Source organism: Bubalus bubalis, chromosome 14 (genome assembly GCF_019923935.1).
Source record: "Bubalus bubalis isolate 160015118507 breed Murrah chromosome 14, NDDB_SH_1, whole genome shotgun sequence".
In the NCBI taxonomy this organism is placed as follows: Eukaryota; Metazoa; Chordata; class Mammalia; order Artiodactyla; family Bovidae; genus Bubalus; species Bubalus bubalis.
In genome coordinates this window covers 31,672,831-31,693,604 of record NC_059170.1, presented here as the reverse complement: position 1 = coordinate 31,693,604, position 20,774 = coordinate 31,672,831, and the positions used below count along the sequence as shown (strand labels likewise).

The 20,774-nt window shown below is 50.0% G+C and overlaps 2 protein-coding genes across 9 annotated transcripts in view; both read left to right on the top strand.

Moving 5' to 3' along the window:
• Window positions 1-8,499: 8,499 nt before the first annotated feature.
• Window positions 8,500-18,382, top strand: LZTS3 (leucine zipper tumor suppressor family member 3). Of its 7 annotated transcripts, none has more exons than XM_006042737.4 (5): window positions 8,500-8,654; window positions 13,047-13,203; window positions 13,812-14,282; window positions 14,619-15,485; window positions 15,820-18,382. In XM_006042737.4, exons 2-5 carry the CDS (start codon window positions 13,132-13,134, stop codon window positions 16,516-16,518), a joined length of 2,109 nt encoding a protein of 702 aa, XP_006042799.1. In that variant the 5' UTR covers window positions 8,500-8,654; window positions 13,047-13,131; the 3' UTR covers window positions 16,519-18,382. The 7 variants fall into 7 exon arrangements, with proteins under 7 accessions (XP_006042799.1, XP_006042803.1, XP_006042801.1 ...); XM_006042739.4 differs by lacking the exon at window positions 8,500-8,654 and adding an exon at window positions 12,027-12,441; XM_006042738.4 differs by lacking the exon at window positions 8,500-8,654 and adding an exon at window positions 12,499-12,771.
• A 1,704-nt stretch (window positions 18,383-20,086) lies between these two features.
• The window catches only part of UBOX5 (U-box domain containing 5), a 46,780-nt gene continuing 46,092 nt past the window's right edge, over window positions 20,087-20,774 (top strand). Inside the window, exon 1 of one of the 2 annotated variants that reach the window (XM_025263968.3) lies at window positions 20,087-20,217. The gene's annotated coding sequence lies outside the window, so the exon portion shown is untranslated. The other variant, XM_044927880.2, reaches the window with a different exon arrangement.

Here is a 20,774-nt window from a genome sequence, read left to right as displayed (position 1 = left end):
TTTTACAATTTGACTTAAATTTCTAAAATGATAAAAAAACAAATCCATCATCATCATCATACCAAAACTAAAACCAGTAGTGTTCCAACTGTATCATAATTGAGTAACTGAGATAAATACTTCTGTTGTTCTATTTTTCTTTATTTCTCATCAGTGAAGTAAATCAAGTCACTTTTTGCTGCGCTAAACCCTATAGTAGGTGTGTGGATACACACTTGATATCTAGCTTGACAATTGTCTTGATACCTTTTTAGTTTGTGCATATTGGATATATGAGAAATGTGGACCCCGAAGGCAGGTAATAAAAATTTTTTTTAACCACCCCTGTACCTATCTGCAATGTTAATGTACAGAGTTTACAGAGAAGACTTTCTGCTGGACAAATTTACCCCAGATTTTACAAAAATTTATTCTGGTAACATTTTTGGAGTTTGCAGGTTTCCATAAAAACTGATTAGAAGTTTGGACATGACCATAATTTCCATGATGCAATAATCATTTAAAATACTATTTTGCTTGGGGCTTTAAGAAGGACCAACATGCTTCACAAATAGATGTGAGTACATAAAACTCACTTGAGATAGTGGGTGGGGTGGTGACTTGTATTCCTTTTTACCTATTTCTAAATAACTTGCAACGAGGTTTATATCATATAGGTACAGATAAGTCTCTGTCAGTATAAACAAAACATCAATTATGTAAAAACAGAAAAGAAAAATACTACCAAAAAAAATTCCTGGAGAACATAAAAGCACAAGCCATCTTCTATCTTTGGTAAAATGTGCAATTAGTAAAGAATAGTAGTAAAAAGGAGAATACAGTCTAATAATGTTTTTTTATTTTTCCTTTCGCTTTCCATTTTCACAGGCCCAGAGTGTGTGTGTGTGTGTGTAAACATCATCAGGTTGTAAAAAAAGCCATCATACTTGGGTCATCAACATTTCAGTTATAGTTTTATATTGGTCTAGATAACCCCCAAGACTTTTACTGGTCATTCCTAGGAATTTTTGGCACAAATTCAGAGGTTTTTATTTCTTTTATGAAGCAAGCACAGCTAGAAAAAGCTTTATGCAAACATCCAAACTTTAGCATGGATTTGATTGTCTGCTCCCCAGTTTGGCATCTAGAGATACTGCCCAGTCATTCCAGAGAAGAAGCCGTAGTTCCCTTCTGGATAACTTGGTGGGTAGTGATCCGAAAGGATCACAACCGTCTGCTAATTTGGTAGGTTTTTATTTACATATCTTCAATATCAGCTGAAGATGTTTACAACTGCTTATTGGCCATTTGTATTCTGTGAATGATGTGTGTGTGTGTGTAATATATATAAATATTTAAAATATATGCTGGGTTTTTGTTGTGTCATGAAAGATCTTATTTCCTGACCAAGGACTGAAGCTGGGCCCCCTCCTTTGGGAGCGCGGCGTCTTAACCACTAGATCACCAGGGAAGTTCCAATGATATATTTCTATCTTTACCCATTTTTCTAGAGATCCAGGGATTTTGTGGCTTCATTCATCATTTAAAAATGAATGTTGAATGTCTGTTACATGCTTGCATTAGTTTTCTAGTGATGCGATAACAAATTACCACAAACTTAGTGTTGTAAAATAATACAAATACAGGTCTTACTGAGCTAAAATCAAGGTAGGGCTATGTTTCTTTCTGGAGGCTCTTTTCCATCTTTAAGAGGCCACTCACATTCCCAGGGCCTCCGTCCTCTATCTGCAAAGCAAGCTATGTTGTATCCCTCAAACCATACTTCCATAGTCACATCTCCCCCACCATCACCCACCTACTACTTCTACTTTTAAGGACCCTTGTGATTACATACAACTCACCTGGATAATCTCCTGATTTTAAAGTTATTAGAAAACTTTATTCTATCTGCAACCTAAATTCTCTTTTGTCATGTAACCTAAGTTAGTCACAGGTCCTCGGAATTAGGACTTGGACATCTTTACTTACTAGAGTGTTAAGATGAGAATGCTGTGCTGTGTGATGGGAATGTCTGACTCTGTGACCCCATGGACTGTAGCCCTCGAGGCTCCTCTGTCCATGGGGATTCTCCAGGCCAGAGTACTGAAGTGGGTTGCCATGCCCTCTTCCAGGGGATCTTCCCAACCCAGGGATTGAACCCTGGCCTCCCACATTGCAGGAGGATTCTTTACTATCTAAGACACCAGGGAAGCCCAAGAATACTGGAGTGGGTAGCCTAGCCCTTTTCCAGGGGATCTTCCTCACCCAGAATTGAACCAGGGTCTCCTGCATTGCAGGTGTATTCTTTACCAGCTGAACTACTAGGGAAACCCAAGATGGGAATATGGAATTTTAAATAAAGGATCCTGTCTACATAGATGCTATTAATACAGACTAGTGGAGAAGACAAGTGGTTTATCAATCACATAATTTTCTTCTTTTATCTCATTTGTCAGATTTTGGCATTAAGACTATTCTACCTTTATAAAATAGCTTTTTTTTTTTTATTATAGTTGACTTACAATGTTGTGTAAATTTCTGCTGTACAGCAAAGTGACTCAGCTGTATATAGATATGTATATTCTTTTTCAAACTTTAAACTTTTTATTTTGTATTGGGTATAGCCTTAACAATGGTGTGGTAGTGTCAGGTGAACAGTGAAGGGACTCAGCCACACATATACATGAATCCATTCTCCCCCAAACCCCTCTCCCATCCAGGCTGACAAATAATGTTGAGTAGAGTTCCATGTGCTGTACAGTAGTTCCTTGTTATCCATTTTGAATATAGCAGTGTGTACATGACCTTCCCTAACTATTCCTTCTCCCTGGCAACCATAAGTTTGTTTTTTAAGTGTGTGAGTCTCTTTCTGTTTTGTAAGTAAGCTCATCTGTATCATTTGTTTTTAGATTCTACATATAAGGGATGTCATATGATACGTCTCCTCTGTCTGACTTACTTCTCTCAGTATGACACTCTCTAGGTCTATCCATGTTGCCGTAAATGGCATTACTTCTTTCTTTTTTAATGGCTGAGTAATATGTACCACATCTTTATCCATTGCTCTGTTGATGGTCATTTAGGTTGCATGCATGTCTTGACTATTATATATAAACAGTGCTGCAGTGGACACTTGGGTGTATGTATCCTTTTGGATCATGTTTTTCTCCAGATATATTCCCTGGAGTGGGATTGCTGGACCATTACGGTTTATCACAAGATATTGAATATAGTTCCCTCTGATGTACAGTAGGACCTTGTTGTTTATTCATCCTGTATTTAATACTTGCATCTGCTAATCCCAAACTCTCAGTCCTTCCCTCCTTCACCTCCCCCTCTCCTTGGCAACCACAGATCTGTTCTCTATGAGTCTGTTTCTGTTGCGTAGAAATATCCATGCATGTCGCATTTTAGATTTCATATATAAATGTCTCTCTGACTTACTGCGCTTAGTGTGATAATCTCTGGGTCCACAAAGACCTTTCCTTCTTTTCCTGTGATTTAGAATGACCTGTTATATAGGTTGGTAGAACTCAGTCTAGAGCTGCTGCTGCTGCTGCTAAGTCGCTTCAGTCGTGTCCGACCCTGTGCGACCCCATAGACGGCAGCCTACCAGGCTTCCCCTGTCCCTGGGATTCTCCAGGCAAGAACACTAGAGTGGGTTGCCATTTCCTTCTCCAATGCATGAAAGTGAAAAGTGAAAGTGAAGTTGCTCAGTCGTGTCCGACTCTTAGCAACTTCATGGACTGCAGCCTACCAGGCTCCTCCGTCCATGGGATTTTCCAGGCAAGAGTACTGGAGTGGGGTGCCATTGCCTTCTCCGCAGTCTAGAGCTAGTGCCATTTAAAAGAGTAGATCTTTGGGACTTTCCTGGTGGTCCAGTGGTTCTGCACTTCCACTGCAGAAGGAATGGGTTTGATCCCTGGTCAAGGAACTAAGTTCCTACATGACACTTGGCATGGACCCTCCCAAAAAAGGTAGATCTGTAACAATGCAGTTCTTTTTGTAGTTATTGATCTTATTAAAAACTACAATCAAAATAATATTTAAATAACCATTTTTCTATCTGGAAGCTTTAGTTAGTACATTAAAAAAAAGCTTGAAAAGAAAAAGAAAAACATTGAAAAAGAAAAGCTCATTTTATTACAGATAAAATGATTTCATCCTAGAAATCTCTTTTTTTACTTCAGGCTTGCTCCCGACCCTCCAGGTCTGTATCTTGAGTGCACCTCTTCAGCAAGGCCTTCTACCTTATTCTGAATTGGGATCCCCTGCAATCTCAACTTCTCTTTAGTACTTACCACTTTCTAATTCACTGTGTATTTTACTTATTGTCTCTTCCTACTTGAGTGCAAACTCCATTAGGACAGGGATTTTTGAGCAAATGTGTAATATTTTAATAGTTTTTCTAAATTTTCAGAGTTTACTCACCTGTTTATTCTTCCAAGCAAACCTCTTTACCTTAAAATAAAGGTTTTTTTTCTTTAAACAAAAGTAACACATGCTTGTTGTAAAAATGCAAACATTACCAAAGTGCCTAGAGTCCTCTCTTCTGCTATGCTCCCAGAAATCCCACCATCTCGAGGTAGCCACTGTTATTAGTTTGGTGTGTATCTGTTCAGGCTTTTCTATGCATGTACGTATATACTCTTAAAAATAATAGAAAAATTAAGAGTATAGTGTGTATACATGGTATTCTGCCACTTGCTTTTTTGGACTTGCATTGCATTGTTGCATTGTTATTCACTTGATCAATCTTCTACTAATAGAAAAACTTATTTTTTTTTTACTATTACAACCGTTATGTCAATGACGGGCTTCTTACATCTGTCATATTATTTGTGATGGTATGGTATTTCTTCCAGAAATGGAATTGTTGGGTTCAAGGATATAATGCATTTCTCATTTTAATAAATCACCCAATTGTCCTCCCAAAAGACTGTACCAGTTTATACTCTCAAAAATATTTTATGAGTTCCTATTTTCCTACAGCCTCACCAACATGGAGTTTTAATTTTTGTTAGTCTGATACACGCTTTTTTTTTGGCCTTCCTCATGGTCTGCAGGATTCCCCAACCAGGAATTGAACCCAGGTCCTTGGCAGTGAAAATGGAGTCCTAATCACTGGACCGCCAGGGAATTTTCCAGCTAGTCTGATATACTCTTGTTTTGATCACTTGCTCTTCACCCTATTGGTGAGGCAGAGATTCTCACTTTAGGATTACGGGGATAGCCAAACACAGTACCTGGGACTGAGCAGGTGAGATTGACAACACATATACTCACAGCTCAGGAGAGAACACCACAAGCTACACAGGGCCACAGAGGTGTTGCACTAAGGAACAGAGTGAACAGCCAGAGACTATGGGAGGCCAGCTTTGTAGCAGCAAGAGGGTGAGTGCCCCTGGTTCCTGCAGGGGATATGCTTGGCTTTTTTAAATAAATCTGAGGGCTGATAGAGAACTGAGACCCACTACAGTACTCAGAAATAATCTGTATCTCATCCATTTGAAAAGGAGGATTGTTTGACTAGGGCCACTTTTGGTTTAGGCCATTGGAGGCCCTCTGGATTTTACCAGATGTCAAGGTAGCACAAAATATTGAATCTTAATGTCAACCTCTCCTAGTTAATTATGAGAGTTCTTATTTTACTTTTGAATGACTTTTTGGCATCTATTTTGATGATTGTTTTTTCTCATTTAAGATAGTCATGGATTAAGTTCTTATACAATAATATCTAATTTTATTTACTTGATTTGTATTTAGGATCCCCCCACTCCAAACTGATCAGTATGACTGGTTCTTTTTCTGTCCTTCTTCCTTTATTGGGAATTGGTATAAAGGGAATGGTGGCTTCATAAGATGAAATACCAATTTTATTTTTCTGGGCTCTGATAGAAATTTCCAAGGTGAGGATTATCTGATCACTGAAAGTTTGAAAGAATTCTTCCATTAAACCATCTGGGCCTCGAACCCGCTTCGGACATCTTCCTTGGATAGTATTTTCAACATCTTTCTTGTTTTTGTAATTTTATTTCCCATAAAAGGGTCTACATTATTAAATATCAAGGTTTCCATATGCATTAGAACAGAGTCAGATATGGTATTCTCTTACTTTTCTGGTGTTCCTAAGATGCAAAACCACATTCTTAATAATATAAGAACAGAGAACTATCAAAAGATACTAAGTTGAGATCAAGACAGAGGTAGATGGAAAAACAAAAGGAAACTAAAATGAACAGAATTAAATGTTTTATTAGAGAAAATAGAATACCCTTAACTGTGAAAATTAAATCAGTGATGGTGAAAACCAAAAACTTGAGATACTGTCCCCAGGATTTAGAGAAAAGGGACAAAGAGATTTAATTGACAGTGGTAATCCAATGTGATAATTTTAGAGGAGAAAAAAAGTCCAAAACAATCTGTTCATAGAATGGACAAGAACATAATAGAAGAGACCTTTTCTCAGTTGAAAGGAAGACTTTCTGAAAATTTAATAGAAAAATGCCTATACTAAGATTTATACTGGCAAAATGTTTGACTTTTGAGAGTAGAGAAAAGTCCCAACAAGCACCAGGCAATTTGCTCGCCTAAAAGAGACCAATCGAGGTTTGCTACCTTTTTTTGGAGCTACAATATAATTGACATATAATATTAGTTTCAGATGTACTTGCTACTATTTTAAGAGCCAAAGACAATGGGATATGGACAAGAGAATTTTGAGGGGGAAAGTTTGAGATTCAAGAATTCTATAACTAGTTAAGCCACCCTGTGTGTGAGGACAGCAGAAAGGCATTCTCACCTAGGGCTGCTGCTGCTGCTGCTAAGTCACTTCAGTCGTGTCTGACTCTGTGCGACCCCATCCCTGGGATTCTCCAGGCAAGAACACTGGAGTGGGTTGCCATTTCCTTCTCCAATGCATGAAAGTGAAAAAGTTAAAGTGAAGTCGCTCAGTTGTGTCCGACTCTTAGGACTGCAGCCTACCAGGCTCCTCCATCCATGGGATTTTCGAGGCAAGAGTACTGGAGTGGGGTGCCATGGCCTTCTCCGTCACCTAGGGCAAAGACTTAGAAAAATGTAACATCCTGGAGTTCACTTTGAAATCACTAGTCAAGTTGGGAGATGGGTCTGAAGGAGGAATAGAAAAATTAGTGCATAAGAAACTGTCGGTAATGTTACCAATTAAATCATTGGCAAAAGCCAAAACGATTGAAAAAGAGGATATTGTGACTTAAAAGTGTAAATAAAAACTGAGTCTGTCATCCTGGATTAAGTGGACAAATATAAGTAGTGTGAGGGCAGCAGGCCAAGAGATGGAAATTTCTCATTACACAGGAGGAACATAAAAATGAATGAACTGTCATTGACTTTAATAATTTGTGAAAATAAGCTGCATTTTTATTTGATAAACTTAATGGCAACAACCAGAAGAATTAAAAACAGGCTTTCTGCATTACAAATCACTATGGGAGATAAAAGCAAATATGGAAAAATTCAGAAAACAGGAAATAGCCAGAAATAAAAATATTTAAATAGAATGACAGCTGACCAAACAAATCCTCTGTAACAGTAGAGGTACTATGGATTAAATGCCAACAGAGTGGAGAAACTGCAGTTTTTAGGTCAGATCCTTTGTGCCTCAAAGATTTTGCTAATGCTGAACCCTAGGCCTGGCTTGCTTGTCTATCCTATTCAAGGTGAAGGCCTCCGTTCCGGACGGACTTCTTCCCGGCAATCCTCCTGGGCCACCTGGGGCAGAATGAGCCCCTCTCTCACAGACCTGGCAACTGTGTGCGAAGCTGGTATTCCATATCAGACACAACCGCCTTTTTCCCTCTCACTATGAAGGGCCAAAGCATCTTGCCAGGTTCGGGCCACAGGATGAAGCAGTCAAACCCTGCTCAGTTGTAATGTACGTCTTTTACCTGGTCACCCTCCCTTCCCCCTACGACGGTGATCCTCCGTGAGAATCAAGTTTCAAACCGGCTCCGATTGCTGATGGAAGGAGTCAAGGACCCTCAAAACCTTACAAATGCCCGCCCACTTCTCCCCGCGCCTGGGCCGGTCTTCCAAGGGCGGTGTCGTATCCACCCCTGATGGCTCGCCCCGCCCCCACCTTGCAGACTAGTAGTAAGGTCTCTAGGTGTCCGCTGGGAAGCCGCGACCCGAAGAGCCGGAGCGAGAGAGGAATAGGGCGCGGAGCTCGGCGTCTAGAGCCCCTTTCCCAAGTCAGAGGAGTTGCTCCTTGTCGCCAAAGATGTGGGGTTCAATAAGGGTCTGTCCTATTGGATTTAAGAGGAGAGACGGGGGCTGAGCCCAAGAGTATAGAGGGTTAACACGGAGTGTGCAGAGGGCTCGGGGCCGGCTCAGAGCGCCCGAAGGCGGGTGGGTGAACTAGAGGTGTCCCACGCGAGGGCCTGGGCGCAGCGATAAAGGGGTTAAGGCACTGGGCCCCGCCTCCGCCCAGAGATTGGCGAGCTTGGGGGGCGTGGCTGGAGGGCGGACCTGCGTTTGCCGCAGCCGCGGGTGGGCGGGGCCCGGGCGGGGAGCGGGAGGGGCGCGGAGCGCAGCCGGGCCCGCGCCTCGCGCCCCGCCGGGCGGGCTTCTGGCCGCGCCAGCGAGCCGGGCCGGCGGCGCCAGCACCGAAGACCCCGCGCCGGACCCTGAGGCAGCGAGTAAGTGAGGCAGACCCACCGCGGCGCCCCTCTCGACTCCGACCTTTCGCCTTGCCCGCTACACCGCGAGGCTCGTTCGATCGGACCCGGAGCTGGGGAGGGGGAGCGTCCCACTGCTGGGATCCCAGGGATGAAGGGAGTGGAGATGAGGCCGATGATGTCATGGATGCTTCGCAGGGCCTGGGGGAAGGTGGCGGCCGGAGGGGGTGCGGCCCGGATTATGTCACCTCTTCCCTCTGCGCCCCGCCCCCCCGGGCCACACGCGTTGGTGAGGAGCTCCAGGAGGTGCAGGGGGGATTTCTCCCACCGCAGAGATCCCCCCGGACACCTCCTTGGGATGGCCTGTGACTGGGGTCTCTATCTTTTGGCGCTGCGGGCCGTGGGGGCGAACACCCGCCCCCTGCCACCACCCCCCACTCCCGTGTGGGAGGCTCGTGTGTGCGCGCGTGTGTGATTGGGGTGTGTGTGTGGGGGGGCGCTGTCAGCCCCCTCAGTCCTGAAACACGGGATTTATCAGAGCCAGGATCTAGGGGATCGGCCCCTTACCCCTTTGTCGCCAAGAGAAGATGAATCTCCCCTCACACATCCCAACCAAGAAGTTCTGGAGACCTCTGCACCCCCTCCCCCAAAGCCCCATAGTGCCCCTGATACCTTTTCTCCTTCAGTCCTTCCTGGAAGCCCATCCTGATTTTCCTATCGGGATTCATTGCCTCTTTGCATTGCTTATAACTAGCATTCTCCCACATGCGTTCTCTCTGCATCGCCTCTGAATCAGAGCACAGAGACCCCAAGATTCTGTGGTCTGTTCCCCTCCTGGGGGCACCCACAGGCCAGCCCCAGAATGAAATCTCCCTGAAGTGGCCTGAACCAAGTGCTCCAAGAGCCCTCCCCCTGGGTAGAGCAGGGATGCTGTCCTGGGAGGCAGTATTTGGGTTGGTTCTTAAAGGGTGCAGAATGGGCACAGAGAGCTGCGAAGAGATTTTATGTAGTGTGGAGAGGGACTCAGGTCAAGGGAAATAGGATGAACAGCAGGAGAGTCCTTGGGGGCCCTGCTGCAAGCTGTGGTTCTGAGGGCTGAGAGGAATGCCAGGCATCTACCCATAATACATTCACTTCTTAAGATTCCTGTAAGGTAGGTGTGAGAACTCAAAGTGGAATAACCTGCATGCAATTCCACCCCTAATCACTTGAACTGGGATTTCCACTTGGAGCTGATACCTCCATAAGTGTCTATATTGCACCTGGTGCAAAAGAATTTGGGCAAAGCATGGACAAGATCGTCTTTGTCCTTTAGAAAGAGTCTCTTAATAGCTGCACAGGGGAGGGAGTGCAGAACAAGAAAGAGCAGTGAGAAGCCCCCAGCAAGGATGCTGGCAGGAGGGGCTGTTAAGATCTTTAGGGGGTGAATGGGCTGAGCTTGGGGCTCTGAGACCCCAAGGGAAAGGTATAGTTTACTAGCTTTGGGAGGGACACACATGTGGAGGGGCTGGGTGGTCACTATAGGATGGAAGGACCTGCCCATCTAACTCCCAGGTATAGTCTATTTGCCCCCTTCGTGACCGCTAATTCTTTGTGTAATGTCCCAGGCACTGAGGGTGGATAGGACAGAAATAGAGGCAGACTCAGGCAACAGGCTGTCATCCTAGGTTGTTGAGCTAATGCCATGAGGTTGTCTTTGCAGACCATACTCAGCTACCTGGGCTAGTGCAGGACCCTGACCCACAAATGAAACTCACACCCTTCCTCTGGACTCAGTTTCTGCCTATCAGGGAGATATATGCCCTTCCTTGTCTTGCCAGTCCCTGCTGGAGGTTTGTAGAAAGAAGTTGCAGCAGTCTGAGCTTGGGAGAGGCAAGGGGCAGAGAACACTTGCATGGGGTTGACAGTAATAGGTTAGAATTATAATAAGCTCTTCAAGGAGTGAGGCTCCAAGGAGGGTTGCAGTGGGTTGGTAGTCAATGATTCCCAGAGAAAGACCACAAGGATAGGAGGCTCAGGAAACAGTTTTGGGACCTCATTTCCATCCATCCAGGACTCTGGGCACCCAGGCCTTCAGGGGACCACACACAATCCAGGGAAACCGTAGGGCAGGGTGGCATATGATCAGCCCCAATCTATGGTCAGAGTCTCCTTTCCTGGATCTCAGGGAAGGTAGTATTGCATATTTGTACTGCACCTTACAGTTTGCAAAGCACCTTCCTAAACATTATCCTCTCACTTTCATGACCTGAGGTTTGCTCCTGCCCACACCCAGGCTTCTGGTGGAACCCCCTTGCCTAGTTTTCTCATCTCACTATCGACACCTTCTTTTAGCATATAACCACACTCAGGTTTCTACCATGTTAAATTCTAAAATTAGAAAAGAGCCTTTGGATTCCAAACCACCTTAAATTACTGCCTTCTCAAAAGAGAAGGGAACTCTTTCCCTCCAGACCCCCACCTCCCCCCACTCCTGCAGTCTGGTTCTGCTTTGCACCACTTTCCCAAAATCATTCTCTCATAGGCACCAGTGATGTTTCCACCTGCCAAATTCAGGGCACCCTCTCCAATCCCAATTTTACGAATAAGCCCCTTTGTTAACTCCAGGAGTGCCCTTACCTTCTTGAAGTGTACTCCATCTTGGTCTTCAGGGCCTGCCTTCCCCTGGTCTTCTTCCTGCTATCACTTCTGCACCCAGGCTTCGGGGGCTCTGCCACTGGAGCTCCACGCTGGACCCCACCCACATCATGCTTGAACGCTCATGATCTAAGTTTCTCTTTCTATCTGATACCTGAGAGATATCTTTCTCTGGTCTTCCTCAAAGCACCCATTTTCAAAAACAAAAAAGCACCCCTTTCCCCACACATTCTCCTGTCATGTTAAGGGTGTCATACCCATCCTGGTGTCCCAGTCCAGACACCTCCCTTGCCCCACCCCCGGACCCCATCTGTATGACATTTAGTCAGTTCTTCCTCCCTGACCAGATCGTCCCACTGTTTCTAAGCCTCAGAACACCACCACCCCCCAAAAAAAGAACACCCAGCCTTCACCCTTTTGACTCCCCAGCTGCTCCTTCCAGAGATGGCAAGAGAAGGGAGTCATGTTTAGGCTGGGAGGGGATATTATATCTCCATATTTCTGTTCATTATCGGTGAGCAGAGCGTCAAGATTTTGGCAGCAGCACCTAGGGCACCAGATGAAAGTAGGCACTCACTTTCACCTGCACTTGCACTTCAATTGGACCCTCTCTTGCCTTACTCTATGTTTCAGCTTTGTGGGACGTGTGAACCGGTTAGCTTAAGGAAAGAAGGTGGTAAATGCCTGTTCGCCACACCTGGTGGGGGTGGGGGCGGGGGCGGGGGGGGGGTGGGGAGATGCTGATAGAATGGAATTTTACAAAAGTGGTGCGGACTGGTTTGTGGGAGTTTTCCAACCACCTCGGGCTGTAATTCCAGGTGTGGCCAGAAGACACCTGAAAGGCAAGAGTTTTGTTTGGTTCCCCTGGTCTGGGACCTGATAGCCTCAACACAGCATTAGAAGTGGGCATCTGGGTAGAAGACAGTTTGAAACAGCACTCAAGGGGCCCAGGACTGCCACCTGTACCCCTTCATCTTAGCAGACAAGGAAGACAGGGTTTAAAGGACTGAAGGGCGCCCCCTGCCATTTTTGGCACTTGTATGAGCGTCTGCTCGCGGCCGGCACTGCCTGCAGCCCCTGTCCGGCTGAATATGAGGCTCTCTGGGGCAGGTGTTCCTTTGGTACGGACTTGAGACAAAGGAACCAGGAAGCAGGGCCTTCCAGAGCACAGGTAACCCGAGGCCCTGCTGTGGGCCAGCCTTGGGGGAGGGGGACGCACGCCCACTGAAGGGCTCCGAGGAATTCTCGGTGAACTGAGCAGGGTCAAGGTCCACAAGGAGCGGGGGAGGGGAGTAATCCAGGAAGTCTTCCCGAAGGCAGTGGATTCTTGGAGGGGTTCTGCAGGCACGGAATCCTGGGCGCCGCTGGGCGCCGAGGCTCCGCCCCTGCCCCCGCCCACCTGTGGGAACCGCAGGCCTGGAGGGAGGTACGGCAGGCGTCCTCCGCAGCCAGCGCTGCGTCCTCTGCCCCGGCTTCAACCGGCCCCGGGGCCTCTGCCGAGGTACTGACCATGGGGAGGGGACCCTCTCGTGCCAGACCCCCATGCGTGCAAGTTGGGAAGACCTCTGGGAGGGCCCCCTGCTACACGCTGCAACCGCGGTCCCCGGCCGTCCGCGAGGGGTGGCGCGTGTCCTAGGTGGCCCAGATGCGCGCCGCCCAGGCAGCTACCGCCCACCCTACCCCCAATACCTCCGTCCTGTCCCGCTCCCGCTGCCCTGGGGTTCCTGGCACGCGGCAGCTCTGCGAGGTAGGTCCTCCATTCCTCCCATTTCGCAGAGGAGAAAACTGCAGTCCGGGATGGCTCAGTCGGCCGGTCCAAAGTCGCGTAGCTGGTTCGTGCCGAGCTGCGAGAGTGAGGCACATGGCCCCTGCAGACCGGGCCTCGGAGGGTCCCAGGCTTGAGGCCCCATCGGCCCCCCACCCCCTTGGAGAGGCAAGGAGAGGATCCTGCGCCGGTAGTGAGCCTCCACTTCTGTCCTTGACTGCAACACCCTAGGTTAGGGGACCGGGAAGGACTCCCATCCACAATTTTTGGATAGGGGTGGGTTTCCCTCCTTTAAGTTCTAAGGTCCCCTATTGAATTCAGGTACTGCTGTCCCCTTCCAAACCCATATTCCCAGCCCATGAGATTGGGATATAGGAGTCCAGACCCAGAGTAAAGGATAGCTGAGTTCTGAGGTTGCAGTGAAGAATTGGGGGTGGGTGGGTCACTGAGTCTAGGGGGCAGACCCATGATGAAGCTGGGTCTGAGGTGGGAGTTGAAGAGTGGAATACTGAGTATAGATAGCAAAGGGAGGAGGGTAGGTGTATGGTCCCTAGGGATTGGGCTTTGTCAGGTGTACAACGGGCAGCCCCTATTACCAAGTTGTCCTTATTTCCCCAGCCCCATTCCTTTACCTTGACTGTTTGGGGACTCCTGGGCCCACTATAAGGAAGGAGACACTGAAAGGCAGGTTCAGCTGGTGCTGGGTCAGGCTTGGATGGGGTGGTGGGAGTGGGGGTGGGACTGATCTCTCTCTGCTTTCCTACTTGTGCCCACAGTGCCCCCCTGGCTTAGTCATGGCGAAGCTGGAGACACTGCCTGTGCGTGCTGACCCAGGGCGAGATCCCCTCCTGGCCTTCGCCCCTCGGCCCTCTGAGCTCGGACCCCCAGACCCTCGCCTGGCCATGGGCAGTGTGGGCAGTGGAGTGGCCCACACCCAGGAGTTTGCCATGAAAAGTGTGGGCACCCGCACGGGGGGTGGGGGCAACCAGGGCAGTTTCCCTGGTCCCCGTAGCAGTGGGGTTAGCAGGGAGAGGCCAGGCCGCTACCCCTCAGAGGACAAGGCTCTCGCCAATTCACTCTACCTCAATGGCGAGCTACGGGGCAGCGACCACACGGATGTCTGCGGCAATGTGGTGGGCAGCAGCGGCGGCAGCAGCAGCAGTGGCGGCAGTGATAAGGCCCCACCACAGTATCGTGAACCCAGCCACCCGCCCAAGCTCCTGGCCGCCTCTGGCAAGCTAGACCAGGTCAGTCCTCACAGCCTTTTTCTGGGGATAGGTGGCAACACAGAGAAGAGGGTGAAGCGGGCCTTCTTGGATATTTTTGAGCTTTAGGGACTGAGATAGAAGCTGGATTGGGGAGCCTTGGGGGTCAAGTCCAGCTGGTGGGCCTTGGGTGGAGAATTGGCTGTGAGGAGGGCAGGTGGTGGACATAAGGTAAGACTTCAGCCAGGAGAGACTCCCAGGATGGAGGTCCAATGGGGGTGGAGGTGGGGTTGGACAAGTCTAGATCAGAGGGAAAGACTGGGGCCAAGGCTAAGGCCCCATCCTGATGCCTACTTCCTCTTCCTTGCTTTTGTGCAGTGCTCAGAGCCGCTAGTTCGGCCTTCGGCCTTCAAGCCTGTTGTACCCAAGAACTTCCACTCCATGCAGAACTTGTGTCCCCCACAGACCAACGGGACCCCTGAGGGACGACAGGGCCCTGGTGGCCTCAAGGGTGGACTGGACAAGTCTCGGACCATGACCCCCGCGGGTGGGGGTGGGAGCGGCCTCTCAGACTCAGGCCGGAACTCACTCACAAGCCTGCCCACCTACAGTTCCAGCTATAGCCAGCACCTGGCGCCCCTCAGTGCTTCCACCAGCCACATCAACCGCATTGGCACTGCCAGCTATGGTAGTGGCAGTGGTGGTGGCAGCAGTGGTGGTGGGTCGGGCTACCAGGACCTGGCAACGTCCGACAGTGGGCGGGCCTCCAGCAAGAGTGGGTCATCCTCATCCATGGGGCGACCAGGTCACCTGGGATCAGGGGAGGGTGGAGGAGGAGGCCTGCCATTTGCGGCCTGCTCACCACCTTCGCCCAGTGCTCTGATCCAGGAGCTAGAGGAGCGGCTGTGGGAGAAGGAGCAGGAGGTGGCAGCTCTGCGGCGTAGCCTGGAGCAGAGTGAGGCGGCGGTGGCCCAGGTGCTGGAGGAGCGTCAGAAGGCCTGGGAGCGTGAGCTGGCTGAGCTGCGGCAGGGCTGCAGTGGCAAGCTGCAGCAGGTGGCCCGGCGAGCCCAGCGCGCCCAGCAAGGCCTGCAGCTACAGGTGCTGCGGCTGCAGCAGGACAAAAAGCAGCTACAGGAGGAGGCAGCCCGGCTGATGCGGCAGCGGGAAGAGCTTGAGGACAAGGTTGCCGCCTGCCAGAAGGAACAGGCCGACTTCCTGCCCCGGATGGAGGAAACTAAGTGGGAGGTGCAGACTGGGGCGTGGGCATCTCCCTGTGTCCCCTTCTTCTGTCTCTCTGGAGAAAACCAGAGTAGCAGCCCACAATTATCACAAGGGGAGTGAAGATTGTGGCTGCATCAGTTGGCAGTGTCTGTGAGGACCAGAGCAGTCCCAGGCCTTGTGAGATTAGCCATGTTGTCCCGAGTCTGAGGAGGGGACCCTGCATTGTCATTTCTGCCGTGATGAGCTGACCCTGAGCCCTGGGGCAGCTTAATGCCCTGGGGCTGGATATGGGGGCTAGAGTAGGGGTAAGCAGAGTTCTGCTTTCTCCCTGACTTCTCTTCTCATCTGCCCCTGCCAGGTATGCCAGAAGGCTGGGGAGATTTCCCTTCTGAAGCAGCAGCTGAAGGACTCGCAGGCGGATGTGTCCCAGAAGCTGAGTGAGATTGTTGGGTTGCGCTCACAGCTGCGGGAGGGCCGGGCCTCCCTGCGGGAGAAGGAGGAGCAGCTGCTCAGCCTGAGGGACTCCTTCAGCAGCAAACAGGCCAGCCTGGAGCTGGGTGAGGGAGAGCTGCCCTCTGCCTGCCTCAAGCCGGCGCTGACCCCAGTGGACCCGGCTGAGCCACAGGATGCACTGGCCACCTGCGAGAGCGATGAGGCTAAGATGCGCCGTCAGGCTGGGGTGGCTGCTGCCGCCTCCTTGGTTTCCTTGGATGGGGAGGCGGATGCTGGTGGGGAGAGTGGGACGCGGGCCCTGCGGCGGGAGGTGGGGCGGCTGCAGGCTGAGCTGGCAGCTGAGCGGCGAGCCCGGGAGCGCCAGGGTGCCAGCTTTGCAGAGGAGCGCCGAGTGTGGCTGGAGGAGAAGGAGAAGGTCATCGAGTACCAGAAGCAGCTGCAGCTGAGTTATGTGGAGATGTACCAGCGCAACCAGCAGCTGGAGCGCCGGCTGCGAGAGCGAGGGGCTGCGGGAGGTGCCAGCACACCTACACCCCAACATGGGGAGGAGAAGAAAGCCTGGACCCCCTCCCGCCTTGAGCGCATCGAGTCCACAGAAATATAATCTCCTACCTGGGCATGTGGCCTTTTGACAAATACCCAGTCAAAGGCCAGAGTCCCCAGTATCCTCTTCCCTGCCATCTCTTTTCCCCATGTCCCCTGAATCCCCAGACCAAAGAGGTTCTCAAAGCAGCTGTGACCAGGCCCCTCCCCTCCCCTCACTGGGTGCCTCCCAGCTCTACCACTGCCCCACTAGGCAGCCCACTCAACCCTCCTCCCAAGGAGGAAATAGGGGGAGGGCAGAGTGACTGGGGCTGAGGGTCCAGGCAGCAGGGGAACTTGGGCTCCTTTTCTTGGAACTCCCTTGTTGGAGAGGTGGCAGGCCTTGCAGAGCCATGAGGTGCCCAGCCCCTTGGTGGGTCTGGGCTGCTACTGTCGGCCACCCTGTGTCCAGAGATGCTCTCTGTACCAATCTCCTAGGCCGTGTAGCCTGAGGGGGACTGTGTGGGGTCTGCCAAAGCTGACACTGGGCTCCTGGCCTCCCTCTTTCCTGCACTCTTCTCCCTCCCTGGGCAGATTGGCAGGACACGTGGGAGCAGATGGCCTGCCTGCTGTTGAGAGGGCTACCTGCCTAGCCCCTCCCTGCCAAGGTCTACAGCCTGGGCTAGTCCTGAGTGTGTGTCTATATGTGTATGTTGGAGGAGGTAAGGGCTGAGGCTGGAGGCTTGGTACCCAGGGAAGATCTGCTGTCCTGTTCTTGGAAAGGGTCACCTGGAGGCTTCTTAGCTCTACCCTCACCCCTCTGACCAGGATCCTGTAGGACAACAGCCCCGTTTGCTTGGCTGACCCCACACCCAGGGCCACTATCCAGCTCTAACTACAGTTATTAAGTGCCACCTGCCTCTCAGGCACTCCCCTCATCGAGTTTCTGAGGTCCTATGAGTGTCTGTGATGTCTTCCTATGTCTTCCCACTTGATTCCCTCAGCCACCTTCTGCTTTCGTGCTCAGCCTACTGCTTTCATGCTCAGAACATCATTGTCCTAGGCCACCTCTTCCCCTAAACCTCACCTTTTCTTCCAGTAGAAAACTCTGCTTGATCTTTGGTGCACTGCCCACTTCCTAGCTCCTTTGGGCCCAAGCCTGAGCCCAAGGCCCTTGTTTTGGGGGGTGGGGGGGTAACTATGATTGCTCTTGAAGAGCAAGGCTGAACTGAGAGAATCACTGACCCCTGGGTCCAAGAGGCCTGAGGTAGCCCAGTGTTTGCCCAGGGTAGTCCTGGCATGGCCATTAGTGGGGGTTGGGGCAGCCAGTCACTTCCTCCTCTGGGGGCCCTCTTAGAGTCCATCTCCCAAAATAAGAAGGGAAAGGCAAATTTCTAACACACCAGCAATAAAAATCGGAGGAGGTTTGGCCCTCGGCCCTTGTATTTTTCTTTTAACTCTCTCCTTCCCACCCCCAAGACTGGGTTTGTGGGGCAGGCTGGAGGGAGCTGGCAACTACTGTGAGCAATCCCCCGACCCCTGACCAGCCTCCTCTCATGACTGGTGACTGTTTAACGAGCTGTGCACCCCACACACAAACAGGAGTGCCCTTGTGGCCTCTGTTCTGCACAGCCCCTTCTGGTGCCCCTTGCCAGTTCTCTGAGCTGGGTGGGGGGCTGTCCTGGCAATCACTGCCCATTCCACTCACTCTTCATTGCACTGGCCCCAGAACCTGGGCCTGGGCCAGAGGGGCAGGAGGAAGAGGAGGCATTAGTATGAAAAAAAAAAAAGTAGAAAAAAATATGAACAGACTCAGCTTTGGGAATTCCAACCACAAAAGAAATTATATATAAATATATATAAATATATATCTCTACCATATGTGATGGAAAGACTTCGTTTTCTTTTCCCAAAGAAATAAAATGGAGAAAGCCTCTTGAGTGGCACTCTTTTGGCATGCTTGTGTCTGCAGGTGTGGGAGGTGAGGCTGGGTGAGGGGAGTGTGGAGGGCAAAGCTGGAATAAACACTCCAGAGGAGACATGAGACCGGAGGTGCTCACTGGGCCATGCCAGGAGGTTGGATCAAAGACCAATCTCCTCCATGTTGTCCAGGAAGAGTACTGCTCCCACTTTTCTGCCTGAAGTGGCTTTCTCTTCAGTTCAGACTGTTGCCAAAAGGGTTTCAAGCTAGTTCAGCTCAGAACTTGGATACTAGACTGTTGGTCAGAAGGAAGCTGATGCAGGACAATCTGTAGCATCCTGATTAGCCCAAGTGTGAGGGCAGAACATATAGATATGAAGGCTAAAAATCAGTTTGTAATTAGTGGTGTGTTTCCAAAGACAGAAGGGACCCACGTGTGCTTCACGTGCTTCAAGCATGTTTATAATTCCTTTGGTTAGGCTCACAAAGCTCCTCAATTAAGAATGTACTCTGCCACAAGAAACAACCTGATTTACAAGACCCCAAAGAGTGGTTTATTTTTCTTCACCTGACACAGTCTGGACATAAGTATGCTCTAAGTGTCAGAGATGATGGTTCATCAAGGACCTAGACTTTTCATCCTCCTCCCATCCTTTGCATGGTGGTCTCTCCGTGCCACAAGGCAGCGGTCACAGTTCTGTGAATTGACTGAGGCAGCAGCACTTTATCAAAAAAGTAAATGCTTTCCCAGAAATTTCCCACCATCCTTCCCTTAAAATTTTTTTTTCTCCCCCCCCCCCTTTTTTTCTTCCCTTTAAATTTTGTGGGCTGGAACTGAGTTGGATGCTCGTCCCACTTCAACGGAGGCTGAGAAGTTGAGTATTTGGCAAAGAGGAACGGGTTGTCACAGCTGCTGAGGAGCAATTACGGTTTATTTCATCTCCTAGGCTCGTTCTCGGTTCTGCTGGCAAGGATGGTCATAATCAGCAACTCAGTGATCTGGCTTCAGTGAGAGAACATTCTCTGAGAAGGGGTGTCAGTGGTCTAGGGCCTCAAATGCACACCCTGAGGCAAATAGTGCGCTCCACAGAGCTCAGGAGTTGGGATGCCAGGCTTGCCACTCGCAGTGAAGTGTCCTCCTTACACTGATTTTGTTTACCTGTCAAGATGGTGCCCTGGAGGGAGCACCATTTCTCAGGTCCCCCTCACAGCCCTTTAAGGCACCAGACGAGGTGTGACCACCCTGATCAGCAGTCTCCAGTGCCTCCAAGTAAGGGCCATCTGCTGCCAAGTCCTCCTGGAAGTCTCGAGAGTCTCTTCCCTGCCTAATTGCCCATACTCACTCAGGTGGGAGCCCCGCTACTTGAGGTGGAAGATCACCCTGGCTCATCTGCCAAAGCTCTGGCCGCCTCAACCAGCTCTTCAAATCCATTTCTCCTAACAGGTTCGTCTATCCATCACTAACTCTCCTCCTGAGAGCACTCTGTGCAGACGAGAAATCTGGCTTAGAGAATTTACAAGACTTCGCCAAGGCCATAGAACCCTGAGTAGCGGTTTGAGATTCGAACCTGTATCTTGGCTATTCAGTGACTTCCACGGCGATCCGTCCACTGCGGGGTTTTCCCTCCGCAGGTCCTGACTCCGCAGTGACGTCTTCCTGTGGAAAAACGTCCTTGGAAAACGCTGACAGAGTCTTTTGAGCCTCCGCCGCACCCGTCACTCGATCAGCAACCGGAAGTAGCGGGCAGCTCACCGGAAGTGGGGGCTGTGAGGCCAGGGTGAAGCCGGAGGAGTCTTCGTGGTTCCGCAGCCGGCGAGAGTGGCGAGTGCTGTTGCGTCGCCCGCACTCGCCAAGCTCAGGTGAGTGACGGCGGCCGGGGAGGAGGCCGTGGCGGCGCTCTCTGCCGAGTTGGGCCGCGCTTCCAGGCCTGAGCTGCGGGCAGCTGTGCCAGGCCCAGCTCTAGGGAGAACCTCGGATACCTGGAGTCCTGTGGCCTTTGGTAAGCGGCTTATGGCTCAGATGGTAAAGAATCTGCCTGCAATGTAGGAGACCCGGGTTCAATCCCTGGGTCTGGAAATCCCCTGGAGAAGAGATTGACAACCCACTTCAGTATTTTTGCCTAGAGAATTACATAGACAGAGGAGCCTAGCAGGCTGCACACAGTCCATGGGGTCGCAAAGAGTCGGACAGATCTAAACGACTACCACTACCACTTCTTACTTATACCATGATTTTTCCTCTGTGAGACGAATAACAGTACTTGTTTCACAGGGCTTTTGTGAGAACGTAATGAAATATTTTGCCGCTCCTCTTATCCCACTTCAATGTATGCGATTCACCTGGAAATTTGGAGATTCGGAGTCTGTAAGTCTGGGGTGAGACCCGAGATTCTGCGTTTCTCACCATTTTCCAGGTG